The sequence below is a fragment of the Enhydra lutris genome, unplaced genomic scaffold (genome assembly GCF_002288905.1).
Source record: "Enhydra lutris kenyoni isolate GAN:26980312 unplaced genomic scaffold, ASM228890v2 scaffoldscaffold7, whole genome shotgun sequence".
In the NCBI taxonomy this organism is placed as follows: Eukaryota; Metazoa; Chordata; class Mammalia; order Carnivora; family Mustelidae; genus Enhydra; species Enhydra lutris.
Window position 1 is genome coordinate 28920630 of NW_019154091.1, and position 13708 is coordinate 28934337.

Consider the following 13708-nt stretch of genomic DNA (forward strand, 5'->3'; position numbering starts at 1 on the left):
AAAAAAGAGTCTGTTCAAAAAAACCCAAGTAGGTGAATCCCATGTTTCCACCCTCTGACTTAAGCCTCGTCGTGTCTGGGTAGTCATGGGAGTCATGGAAGAGGAAAACACTCACATCTACAGTGGGAGCTTTAAATTCACTTCTGGAACTCCCGACACTTATTTCCACTATCAGGGACTTTTCCAGGACACCCTATCCCTCAAAAATAACACATCCCAAACCCAAATCCTCCTCTTCTCTTCCCTCTTTCCTACCCTCTTCTCTCCAACCCTGATCCTGCTCCAATAGCCTCAGTCATTATTAGAAAGAAAGAAGAAAAAAAAACCAAACTACCATTCAGCTTCTCAATCTAAAAACCTCAGTGTTACCTTGAGGACCCTCTCCTCACCCTTGTTATAGTCACCAAATATTGTTAATTCCATCACGATGCTGTTTTTCAAATAGATGACCTCTTGTCCTATCTCACTGACCTTTTCTAGTTTAAGATACTATAACTACATTCCTTCACTGAAATGGGAACACCTGCTGGTTTTCCAGCTAGTTCATTCTTTTTTTTTTTTTAAGATTTTATTTATTTATTTGACAGAGACAGAGAGAGTCACAAGTAGGCAGAGAGGCAGGCAGAGAGAAGAGGAAGCAGGCTCCCTGCTGAGCAGAGAGCCTGATTTAGGGCTCAATCCCAGGACCCCAGGATCATGACCCGAGCTGAAGGCAGAGGCTTTAACCCACTGAGCCACCCAGGTGCCCCTAGTTCATTCTTTACAATTCCCCGCCCCCGTCATCTTTCTCAGACACAATTATCCGATCATGCTTCAGAAACTTGGATAGCTCCCTAGTGCCTCCGGAATTTAGCCCACATGTCCTAGTTTGACAAATGATCCCTTACCTGTGACCTGAAAAAAACATGCCACCCCTAACACATACCCTATGCTCTGGCCACTCTGGTGTCACCAGCCTTGCTCATTTATGCCTCTTTCGAGCCTCCAAACTTTCACTTGCTGTTTCCTTGACTTGAAAGCTTTCCCCTCCCTCCCGGCCCTGCCTTAGGCAAAAACAATTTCCTATTCTCCCCCTTCCAGACCCCTACTCAGTTTATACCCTCTCTGAAAAGCCTTTTCAGGACTGCTTCCTCCTCCGTACTCCTCTAACACTTTGCACACACCCTCATCATCACCCCAACCACACTCTTTCGTAATTATTTATGTTTCTTTCTCCCATGCCAGAATGTGAGCTGCTTTAAGAAACAGCTGCTATATTTTATTCATCTTTGAATCCACTGCACCTCCCTGCTAACACTGCCCATAAATGTTTGCTGAATGAATTGGCTGAAAGTACTTTGGTAAGAATGTAACACATTATCCCAAAATTTTATAGACCTCTGTGGCTAAAATCTCATTTCTTTGCCCTCTCTCTCTGCATACCTATTGGCACGCTATCACAGGTCCCCAGGGGGCCAGTTATTCAAAAGGAACTAACAAAGTGCTTGCTATTTGTAAACCCTCTGGGCTAGATTTAGAGATTGCCTTTCTAACTCTGACAATGCTCCTTTGAGTACTCACTCCACTATAAGAAGCATTTCTTTTCAGAATGTCTTGAGTCCTATAAGTAACCTTTGTTTATCCTGAAAACACTTTCCGGGAAGCTGAAAGTAGGCAAAAAAAAAAAAAAAAAAAAAAGCAATGTAGTGACCTGGCAGGGACCTATCTGGTCTGTGAGCTTCTGGCCTACCTAAGAGGAGAAGGGGAGATTCAGGGACTCTACTTCCACCACCAGAAGCTACTCAACCACTTGAACCTCCAAGGACTCTCTGCTCCCCAGGGAAGATCGTGGCAGTCCATTAATACAAAATTATTCTAGTAAGCATCACAAGGGAAGTGATAACCCCAGTGTCCTGAAGAACAGTAGGTAACAAATTTGGGTATGATTAGGGGTAGAGACTCATTCAGATGGAGCCCAAGGGGGCAGAGATCCAATGACAACTTCCAGCCTCAGAGTCTTTGGCTCTTGCTCTACCAGGAATATTCTACCGGGAGATATTTACATTGAGGTCTCTGCTTGAAGGTGACCTCCCAAGAGGCTTCCCTGATGACTCAATCCAAAAGAGCACCGTCCATTACTGGTCATCTCCTCACCCTGCTTTATCTGTCTTTCAGCATCTTGAGCATATCAAAGCACTGGTAACTGATACCATCTTGCCTATGTGTTTGTATGCTGCCCACTGTCTCCCACTCCCACTCATTCACCCCAGAGAGCAGAGACCTTGTCTTGTTCCTAGACCATCCAAGCACATAGTAATCTCCCCATAAAGGTTCCTTCATTTTGTTTAAAAAAGCATACAAAGAAATATTCAAGTAGCTGATGATTTCAGCAAAAACATAAGACCCAAGTTAAAATGTTTAAAGCTAGCAAGGCTAAATACATGTGATAGATGGATGAGGAGGAAAGCAAATGACAGATTTGCTGAGGAAGGAGTGGTTGTGCATGGGGATGGCAAGGGAGTATTTCCCAGAGAAGATGAGATTCATGTCGAGCTCAAAGGCACTGGAAAGTTCAGTAAGCTTAAGAAAGCAGGCCAGTGTTTCACCTTGGGAGATGATACAGTCCATGTGTGATAAGGCCAAATGATTAACACATGAGGGTTCACAGCTTATCCAACACTTGGCCACCCACCGTCCAGGAGGGAAAGGATAAAAGCCCCTGAGGTAGATTCTCTCAAGAAAAGCTGACAGAGTCAAAGAAGAATCACAAATCCCATATATATCTAGAAGTGATGGATGGGACTAGAGGAGTGCTCAAGAAACAAAGATGGCAGGAAGAGCACAGCACAACGTTCTTAGTTTTGGGGAGGGATGAGAAACAATAAGGGAGAAGAAATCAGTAATGAGCCTTGAGAAGTGCCTTGTTGGGCCTGTATGAATGCCCTTAACTCAGGAGAGAGGGCATGAGTCCTGGCTGGGCCAACGTTGACTTATCCCTTTGTGCCTGCCTCTCCTCGTCAGTAAAACCGGAAATAATAAATAATTTACACGATGGGACTACCATGGGGATTAAGTGGGTTGATGAGAACAGCCCCTGGCATGTCAGGATTGTCCTTATCATTAGGATTTTGGGAGCCCTGATTCTTTAAACTCAACATTGATTTAATGGTTTCTATGGATAGTAGCTTTATACAAATTACACATTTTAAGGAGCAGTATCATCAACAGCTTGGCCAAAGCAAAAGGTTCCGTGTTGGGATAAAGTTAGAGAGACAAACCGAAGTGAGACTATTGGAGGACTGTGTCCCCCACTGAGGAATCCAATCTTTTCAGCACGCTGGCTCTCAGATGAAATTATTTTGCAGGTAAAAGAGGGCCTAAGTAGCTTTCAAGTAGAGTGAGCATGGGCCGCTTAACAGAACGGTGGGCCCCATCCAGCCTAGGAATGCCATGTGGGTACTCACGGTTCCGGGGTGTAGAGGGGGTCCGAGCCATGCCGGACGTACTGGGTACAGTGGAACACCCTGTAGGCCAGTCCCGCCAGAAAGTCTCGCGGACTCAGGTATCCAGCCACCGGCCTCACAGTGAAGCCCGATCTTTCTGAAATGACAACGGAAAGAGCCAACTAAACATTAACTGAACAAGACTTGAGGGCCCAAGCAGGGTGTCCTATTATTTATAAGGACATCCTAGAAACAAAGTAATCAAGGTCTTTAAAACCCTTGACAGTTGAAGGACATCTACGGTTAATAGCTATCACATTTGTGGCTTCTGATTACTAAAATATACTCCGGCATGATGGTTTCCAGGGGAACAAGACATTCATTAAAATGGAAAGAAAGGTGAAAAAAAAAGATTTAAAGATTTAAATTCAGAAGCTGAATTAGGATAAGAAAGCTCAAATTCACAGGACAAGATTACAATTAAAGTGATGTTTACCACGTATTACCTTGTATCTTTCTCAAAGACACAACCATACTGTCTGTCTATGTTCAGTTCACCCACAGCTAAATCAGCCCCGTCACGAGCCTTGTGGAATCAGTTCACACTAAGGCTTTCTATTGTCAACACCCCCTACCTCCCTCATTCCACGTTGCTGTTTTCTGTGATATTATGAAAAAAATCATATTAATTACTATCATTTGAAGAGGTACACTAAAGCTCTACATGCTTTATTGGCTTCTGGGAGGAGGAGACAAAATAAGCAGAACTCAACACGATGTATGAAGCTGCCCTATACCTCTAACCCAATTAGGCTGGGGGTCATCAGTGTCCTCGGTTTAAGGGCTACCTAACGCTCGCTTGTGGTGACAGCCCCGGAAATTTACAACAGGAGGGCTACCCTTATCTCTGACACCAGCATCGTGAAGGCTCCCATTCTGAACACCTCGTCTCATTAGGAGAGCACCTCAGAATGGTTAGAATGGTTTTAAAAGGCAAGGACCAATTAAGCTTATAAATCCCGTCCTGGGATTTCTGGTATCTACGTGAAAAATATCCCTGTTCTCAGGCCTCCTCAGACCCATAATTCTAACAATATTATGTTCATTCTAAAAGCTTTTACTTTGGATTGTTCCCTACTGAATATCAAAAAGATAAGTGTACTTTCTTCTTTTTCTCTTTTATGTCAATTAAACCAGTATATCCCACGTGAGGAACCTGAAGGGTGATACAAAGAGAAATGTTCTTTATTTGAAGTTATATATCTTATTTTTACATAATTTTTTTTAAAAATATGTAACTAACACATCAAGAACTTAGAATGTGTGGATATCATTGCTTTAGAAGTTTCCTTTTAAAATACATTAGGCATTTAAAAGCGAGTCAGTCAAAAAATAATAAAATGAAATAATAAAAAAAAAACAACACGTACATTTACTTGCTCTGTGCCAATGAATGATGCAGACTGAGCTCCCAGTGTCCAGTTCACAGAGGTCTTGAAAAATAACAGCAAGAACAATAGCAGTAATAACTAAGACTCTGCTATGCTTAAAATGTGTCAAGAAATAACTTTAGGGGGCGCCTGGGTGGCTCAGTGTGTTAAGTCTCTAACTCTTGCTTTGGTCTCAGGTCATGATCTCACAGGTCATGAGACAGAGCCTTGCCTTGTTCTTTGAGGAATCTGCTTGAGATTCTCTCCCTCTGCCTTTCTTCTAACTCCTTGCACACACATGCTCTCACACTCTCTCAATAAATAAATAAAATGTTTAAAAAAAAAAAAAAGAAAGATATAGGGTCACCTGCATGGCTCAGTCAGTTAAGTGTCTGCCTTAGGCTCAGTAATGATCCCAGGGTCCTGGGATTGAGCCCCTCATTGGACTCCCTGCTCGGCAGGAAGCCTGCTTCTCCCTCTCCCTGATGCTCCCACTACTTGTGTTCTTTCTCTCTCTCTCTCTCTCTGTCAAACAAATAAATAAAATCTTTAAAAAGTTAAAAATTAAAAAAGGAAATTAATGGGGCACCTGGGTGGCTCAGTGGGTTAAGCCTCTGCCTTCGGCTCAGATCATGATCTCAGGGTCCCCGGATGGAGCCCCGCATTGGGCTCTCTGCTCAGCAGGGAGCCTGCCTCTCCCTCTCTCTCTGTCTGCTGCTCTGCCTACTTGTGAACTCTGTCTGTCAAATAGATAAATAAAATCCCCCCCCCAAAAAAAGGAAATTAAGATTTTTTAAAGAAATAACTTTAGGGCTTCTAGGAATATCAATATCAGTTAGTGTCCCTTCCCAACCACATTTTGAGGTAGATAAAATGACAATCTCCATTTGCAGAGAAGAAACTGAGGCACAGAGAGGTTACGAGAACTCATCTGAGGTCACACAGCCAAGAACTGGCAGAGTGGGGACCCAGCACAGGCATTCTGCAGCCAGAGTCCACGCTATACCACATAGCCTCTCATAAAAATATTAAGTTGGGAGACAGACGTGGCAAAAATTATGGGATGGTATTCTAATTACTGGAGTTTGGGAAACAACGTAGTAAAAAGCAATTCCCATACATGAGTAATCAAGCCCATGGTAAATCTATAATATGCACATAACTGTAGGAAACAAAAAGGGACATGCCAAAGGCAAGGCCATTAGGGAGAACATGAGCCACTTAAACAACATAAGGCATTATGTAATTAGAAAATAATTAAGCAACACTGATTAGTGGTCTCAGTCTTTTTCCTGTAGTAAGAAATATCATGGATGATGTTTACACATGGGGCTGTCCCATTGCGCTGGACGTGGTTCCGTATACCCGCTCTCAGACCATGCCTCCTTCTCCCCTGATACACACAGGAACTCCGAGAGGGAAAGGTTGTGGGGACTGGTAGGATCAGGATTTGGAGAGGAGACAGGACTTGCTCTGAGTCTTAAAGAATAGGAAGAATTTGATAGGTGGAGGAGGGAGGATTTTTCTAGCAAGGGACAGAACCACAGAACCTGGGCAAAGGTATGGAGATCCCACAGGTAGAATGGAGGGTTTGCACAGCACAATCGTCACAGCGCACCATCTGGGAAAGCCAGGTTGGAGCCTTGAGTTGAGGCTGAGCAGTTCAGAACGGGATCATATAAACCAGAGATCAGCAAACTGTGGCCTGTAGTCCAAATCCAGTTTGTTGTGTGCACCCCACGAGCTAAGAATACTTTTTAGATTTTTTTTAATGGTCACACTTCAATAGTTATTGAAGTACTGACAGAAGAGCCTCCATTTGTCTCTTGGCCCGCAAGAACAGAAACAGTCATTATCTGGCCTTTACAAAAAAAAAAAATGTCTAACCCCAGTAAAAATCAAAGGGGAACCCCTGGTAGCTTCTGAGCAGAGATGTCTGGAAGGAAGTGATGCTTTAGGAAGCTTCATCTGGAAGCAGAGGACAAGAGAGTGTCGGGGAGAAAATACGGACATCAAGGTTGTAGAACAGGGACCTCAGTCTGGGTGGTGGCAGTTGGCAGGCTGACGATGGGTAGCAAAGCTAGAAGTGGCCCGACGTGGGGGCTGTTGCAAGCTGAGGCATAGCCTCCGAAGGTACCCATGACCTCACAGCCTGAACCTGGGACTATGCAGCCAAATAGGCTTTGCAGGTGTGATTAAGTTAAGGGTTTTCAGATGGGGTGATTATCCTGGATTACTCAGGGGAGGTCTGAGATAATCACGAGGATCCTTATAAAAGGGACACAGGAGGGTCAGAATCAGAGAAGGAGACATGACGAAGGAAGCAAGAGGATGGAGCCATGTAAGGAAAAGGCCAGGAGCCAAGGAAGGCAGGTAGACTCCAGAAGCTGAAAGAGGCAAGGAAACAGAACCCTCCAGAAGGAATGCAGCCCAGCCAAGACCTTGGTATTAGACTTCCCATCTCCAGCGCAGTAAGATAATACGTTTCTCTTATTTTAAGTCACGAAGTTTGTGGTGTTGTCTTAGAGCAGCAATAGGAACCTAATACAAAGACTGATTACCTAGTGGGGAGGGTGGGGAGGGTGGGGAGGAATTCAGAGGGGTTCCTGAGAGGTGGGCCTGAAGAGTCTAGAAAATAAAGTGTCACGGATAGAGGGTAGGCAGGCAAGGAAGGCAGTTCCAGGAAAGAAGAAGGGCAGCGAAGGTTTTGCTTTTACAACTGCTACACTTGAGACAGGGTAGAGGAAAGAATGGAGAACCCGGGACTCAACCCCAGGGAAGCTCAGAGGAGGAAGCAGGGCGACCAAGAAACCGGGCTTCCTGCTGCCACTCCTACAAGTTTCCCCCGTTGCTGTCCCAGGAGAGCCAGTGAGGAGAGTGACCACACAAGGACATGAACTTGAGCTGACACTGTGTCTCATCTAGTTGCCTACTGTATCAGACATGAGTATAGCCCCTGGCATATCACGTATATATAAAAATATTTCTTTGATTAATTGACTGGTTTCCCCCAAAGGAAAGTCACTAGTGTTCAACATTATCCATGATATTTCTTATGCAATACTAATTTTTAACAAAGCAATTAAAATGTCACCTTTGAGGTCATTCCATCCCCATGTAGCCCCACAGAGTAGTTCCTGGATCAGAAAGAGCTCAAAGCTGAACTTGCCAATAACCTTTGGGGTTTACCGCCTAGAACAGCCAACCACGAGAGAGCCCACCAAAGCCCCTGAGCGGTGTGAACAGCGGAGTCCCTCTCCCTGCCCACGGTCTCTGCTCTGCTTCCCGCAGGTGGCCCTGGGGAGTCAATGGCTCAGTGCTCCTCTCTTTAAATCAAAGGGAGTGTTTCTTTTTTTGTAGAAAGGGCCGTTTCCCGCACCATGTATCCTTGGGAGGCAAGCAAGGATGCTGGCTAGGAAGGCAAGAGACAGCCTGTGTGAAGCCCTACCTTTCAGAAATACGGAGACATCTTGGAGTTGAGGCACATTGTCCTCCCTGTAGCCACAGTATTTAGTCAGCAGAGGGAAGTTTTTCAAATACTCCCGGCAAGCATGAGTGGGGTAGAGCTTGGAGAGCTCGCGGAACACGACGCCCCACGTCTTCGTTTCTTCCTCTGTGTACTCCACCCTGGGGATGGGCTGGCCGCTGGACGGGAGAGAAGACCAGTGAATGACTCTAGCTCTGGAACGGAGTTAAACATCTCATTTCATACCTGCCATTAGTCAAGTTCTTGTAAAGCGGGACACCTGAGTGTCCAAAAGGATCCCATGCAGAATTATTTTTTTAATAAATGGTAACTTTTAATTTTGTATATTTGGACTTCCATACAAATGATCTGGTTAAGTTACATCTTCACACAACCTTATGGAAATTTGACAAGACTTATGTACTTACACTGAGATCAGTAATGAATAAGAGCTCTGGGTTGGAAGAAACTGGTTTGGGTACAAAGCTATGCTCTGGAAGCCTTTTCTGTAGTCATCTACTGAAGTCAATAAACGGATGTTGCCTCTAGAAAATGAAATTGCCTGTGGGTTCTCTTTGTCCTTGTGGGGAAACTGCCCCAATCTCCAAGTGTAATTTTGAGATTTTTCGTTCAGTGAGTAAAATGTCTGGGAACTACAGGGGGAAAAAAAAAAAACTATACTGAATTCTTGGGGTGCCTGGCTGGCTCAGTCAGTAGAGCATGTGACTCTTGAATTCAGGGTTGTGAATTTGAGCTCCACATTGGGTGTGGAGGGTATATAAATATAAAATCTTAAAAATAAAAAAACTGGGGTGCCTGGGTATCTCAGTTAAGCCACTGCCTTCAGCTCAGGTCATGATCCCAGGGTCCTGGTATCGAGTCCCACATCAAGCTCCCTGCTTGGCAGGGAGCCTGCTTCTCTCTCTCCCTCTGCCTGCCGCTCCCCCTGGTTGTGTTCTCTCTCTGTCTGTCAAATAAATACAATCTTTAAAAAAAAATAAAATAAACTATATTGAATTCTAAAGTGAGAGCTTTGCGCAATGCACAATAGGGGAATTCATTACCCATCATGCTGGGAGGGTCATACATTAAGCTTTCTCACTTTAGCAGAGGGGTCAGAAAACCTCTTCTGCAAAGGTTCAGAAAGTAAATTAAATATCTTAAGTTTTTGTGTGCCACATGGTCTCTGTCACAACTGTTGAATTCTGCCATTGTATCTCAAAGACAGCCAGAGATGACATGTAAACAAATGAACATCGTTGTATCCTCATCAAAGCTTCATTACAAAAAACAGACAGTTGGCTAGAGTTGACCTACAAGCCACAGTGTGCAGACTCCTAGGTCAGAATAGTGAGAGGTGGCTCGAGACTGGAAAGGGCACGGAGAGCTTCCTGGAGGAGGCTGAGCTTCATGGGCCAGGTAGGATCTGCAAGTTCCTGGACAGAAAGGTGATGGAGGAAATGCTGTTTTAATAGCAACCAGCAGCCATGAGCAGGAAACAGCTTCCAGAGGCAGGGGGAAGAGCGGGGGCGGGGGGGGGGGGGGGGGGGAGGGGGGGAGGGGGGGGGGGGGTGACAATAGAACAAAGGCAGTATGGACATGTGCTTTTGCAAGCTATTGTTTGACAGACCTGAATCTGAATTTAGCCTCTGATTAAGAAACCTATTTTAAAAGTGAAATTAGGGTTTTGAAAAACCTCTCAAGACATCCTCAACAGCCACCTGCAGCACTCCTCCCCTCCCCCGCTGCCTACCCTGGCCATCGGACAGAAGTTCTGCCCCTGCCTTCAGCAGATATATACATACAACATACGGAAGTCCAAATATACACACATGAAACTAGGAATACTACCTCGGCCGTCTACAGAACCCAGCCTGCAGCAGGCAGCTGCCACAGGAACCCAAGCGCGGGCACCAACTGCCACTCACGGCTGCAGCAGCTGCAGGACCCCTTCAACAAGCTGGGACCACCCAGAGTACCCCGCCTCCCACCGCCCCACCTCCCCCCACCCAGCGACCGGCCCCCACACCTTCCCCCACCAAGGCAGTGGAAAAGGGAAAGAGGACATTAACAAGATTAAGCTAACACACAGATCCCCCACCCCCCAACCATCTCTATACTTCAGGGTGCTCGTGCCAAAATGCTTTCTGTTTAATCTTTAAGTCCAAATGTGGTTCCTACTGCCCCAAATTATTTTTATTAAAAAAAAAAAAATAGAACTGCAGTATATGAGGGATAAGGGAAGAACACACTTAAGAAAGAACAAGAAATTAGCCTTTGCTTTCTCTAAGTACCAAGACTGGGGCTCATGCAAACCAAATTAGAAAGAGATTAGCCTTGTTTAAATTTGGCTGTTGATAACAAATAAAAAATTACAACCTGGCAAATATTTGCTGAGAAGATCAAGACTGCTAAGGCTTAGCATCTGTGATAAGTTTAGAATGAAAGCTTGAAATGGGAAGATAAAAATAGAAAGGATGCAAGGAAATAAATATATAAACGGTCTGCCTCCAGTTCCAGAAAATTCAACGAAATCAATTGGAGTCAGGTAAGCCAATAAAGCTAATAAGAGCTGGGCACGAGCACGAGGCAGGAAGGCGATGAGGCTGAAACAGTAAATGAAATATTGAGAAGCCATTTGAAAAGAATCGTTAGGTCAAACTTTTCCCCTGGATATGAATCTTCAAACCTTCAGCATTTCGAAGGGGAGCTGAATATATCCAACAGCAAGCAACAGAAGGAAAGCAAGTGAGAGCTAGAATGGGAGCAAAGAGCTTTACAGATCTGTTACTTAATAACGAATTTCCAGCATGGTCATGGTACCTTTTCATCCCCACCACTCCCCCACCCCCCACCCCCGCAACCCTTGTCTGTCCTGCCTGAGTGGCTCACTGGCCTGGTATCTGAGTCTCGATGCCTGTGTATGTGACTGCTACCCTGATGGCAGGTAAGTCTGACTCTGGCCGTCTGGAGCTTTCTCATTCCACTCCAGCCCCTAGCCCCGGGTCACTATTGAAGGCAGATGTTTAAAAGTCAACTTCATCACAAAGTAAATGCTAACTTTATCCATTTTATTTCCCTGATTAATAGCCAAAATACCAAGATTGAAGAAAAAATAAGAAATTTCCTATTTTTCTCTGCAGCTAATAAGATTATATATAATAAAAACCCATCTTTGAGAGTTTACTATGGGCCATTTTTCTAAGGCTTTTTAAGTATTGTTTTTATGAATTAATCCATTTGATTCTCACAACAACTCTGTGAGGTACACACTATTATTATCCCCATTTACACATGAAGAAATTGAGGCTCAGAGAAATTAAGGTGTGTGCCTAAAATCATGGGGCCAGGCTTAAAACCCAGTCAGTCTGGTTCAAGACTGGTTGTAGTCTTAATTGTTTGGTGTATACCAAAGAAATAAATTATGTATTCCAGAAACCAACTTATTTTCATATACCAAACTGAATAAGGCTTATAGGTACGTGTTTTTATACATAGAAAATCTCATATAATCACATGTAATCATGGTACTTGCATGCATTTATAGATCATGGAAAGTACTTCCATATTTATTCATTTATTAATTCCTCTCAGTAAGATCAGAGATAGTGGTTGGGGCACTAGAAATGCATATATGTTTTTAAAACATTGAGATTTGACATTTGGAAACATAAAAATTGTGGTCATGGGAAAAACAGAATGCATTGCCCTTCTTTGCCCTTGTCATGGATTAAGGTGTTTTGGTGTGAATTGTATATGAGAAGAATGACAGGAGGGTCTCCTGATCTTTTCAGGGCCTAGGATATATACCCATAATCATTTCACGTCTATCTGGGGGTACATGTTATAATGTATATGTCATAGGTGTCATAGTTCAGCATCCTAAAACTCTCCTCTGGCCCAAAATCGAAGTCACTCAAGTACTTCACATTTTAGAGAAAGCCCCCAGCAGCTAGAGTCAGCCAGGTTATTAAGAGTCAGCAGAGCAAAGGGTGCCTGAGTGGCTCAGTGGGTTAAGCCTCTGCCTTCAGCTCAAGTCATGATCTCAGGGTCCTGGGATTGAGCCCCGCATCGGGCTCTCTGCTCAGCAGGGAGCCTGCTTCCCCCTCTCTCTCTGACTGCTGCTCTGCCTACTTGGGATCTCTCTCTCTCTCTCTCTGTGTCAAATAAATAAATAAAATTTTTTAAAAAGAGTCAGCAGAGAAACTCCTGGGTGGCTCAGTCGGTTAAGCGGCCAACTCTTGATTTCAGCTTAGGCCAGTGAGATCAAGCCCTGTCTCAGTCTCCATGCTCAGTGGGGAGTCTGCTTGAGGATTCTCTCTCTCCATGTCCCTCTGCCTTTCCCTCTGCTCATGTATGTGCTTGCTCTCTCTCTCAAATAAATAAACCTTAAAAATTTAAAAAAAAAAAAAAAGGAGACCGCAGGAATGGCCCTACCACTAAATAAATTCTCTCATGGGTACCTGGCTAGAACATGTGACTCTTGTTCTCAGGGTTGTAAATTCAAGCCCCACACTGGGTGTAGAGATTACTTCAAGATAAAATATTTAAAAAAATAAATTCTGTCCAACCACCCTTCCCACCCACCCACAAACTCCCCCACTAGTCTAACAGGAGATAAGAGAGGCACAGGATTTCGGGGAGGGCCAGTGTTTGAGGGAGAGGGCAGGTTCTTTCCCCTCCCCACAGTGAGGAGAGTAGATTGCACCATGACAATCATTTAGGGGGACTGCCCAGGAGAAGTGGGGCCTGATATCGCATTTCCAACCTGGACCACAGCTGAGCAGCAGGACCTGGAACCCTCCTACTATGGCCACCAGACTGAAGTAGGAGAAAGACATGAGAGTATCAGGAAGCTAGGAATATAGGGCTCTGAGGTAGAAGGTAGAGGTAGAAGAGGAAGTTTGACATGCGTCCTCTGACATTTGAGGTTCACATGAACATGAAGTCAGATGCCTTGTAAACTCTAGAGATTTCTGTGGAATCCAATATGATGTGCCTGGGAGGAAAAGGGAGCTGTTCTGCTCACCTCTCAGGAGACAGAAGGGGCTCCCAAAACTCCCATCACTCCTGCTTTGTGAGGGGTTCCCAAGCTCTATAGGGTACACAACCTAGAGAAAGGGTCAGTGGCATGACCACTGCCAAGGCCATGGGGATGCAGGGTGCATGTCTATAGAGAGGTAGAGGGAAGGGTGCTGCCTAAGAAGCTATAAAAAACACTCTGCAGAGACCATTTCCACAGAGACCAGCCCATCAGAAAGAATCTGTCTAAGCCAGCTTGAGTGTGGCCTGCAGTCTGCCCACCACTGATATTCTAACAACCCTGTAAAAAGCTCTCAGCTCCTCTCAGCTTCCAACTCCAGGGAAGCGAGGTCATAGAAGAGAGAAGG

At 44.6% G+C, this 13708-nt stretch overlaps 1 protein-coding gene across 2 annotated transcripts in view; it reads right to left on the reverse strand.

Annotated features, from left to right (window-relative positions):
• LOC111142174 (tryptophan hydroxylase 2) overlaps nt 1-13708 on the reverse strand; it is a 94548-nt gene that overhangs the window by 53155 nt on the left and 27685 nt on the right. For both annotated transcript variants that reach the window (XM_022495179.1, XM_022495178.1), the window contains exons 6-7: nt 8301-8497; nt 3444-3579 (exon numbers count right to left, since the gene is read on the reverse strand). In XM_022495179.1, the coding sequence (XP_022350887.1) occupies nt 3444-3579; nt 8301-8497 (333 nt within the window). The remainder of the gene's footprint in view (nt 1-3443; nt 3580-8300; nt 8498-13708) is intronic.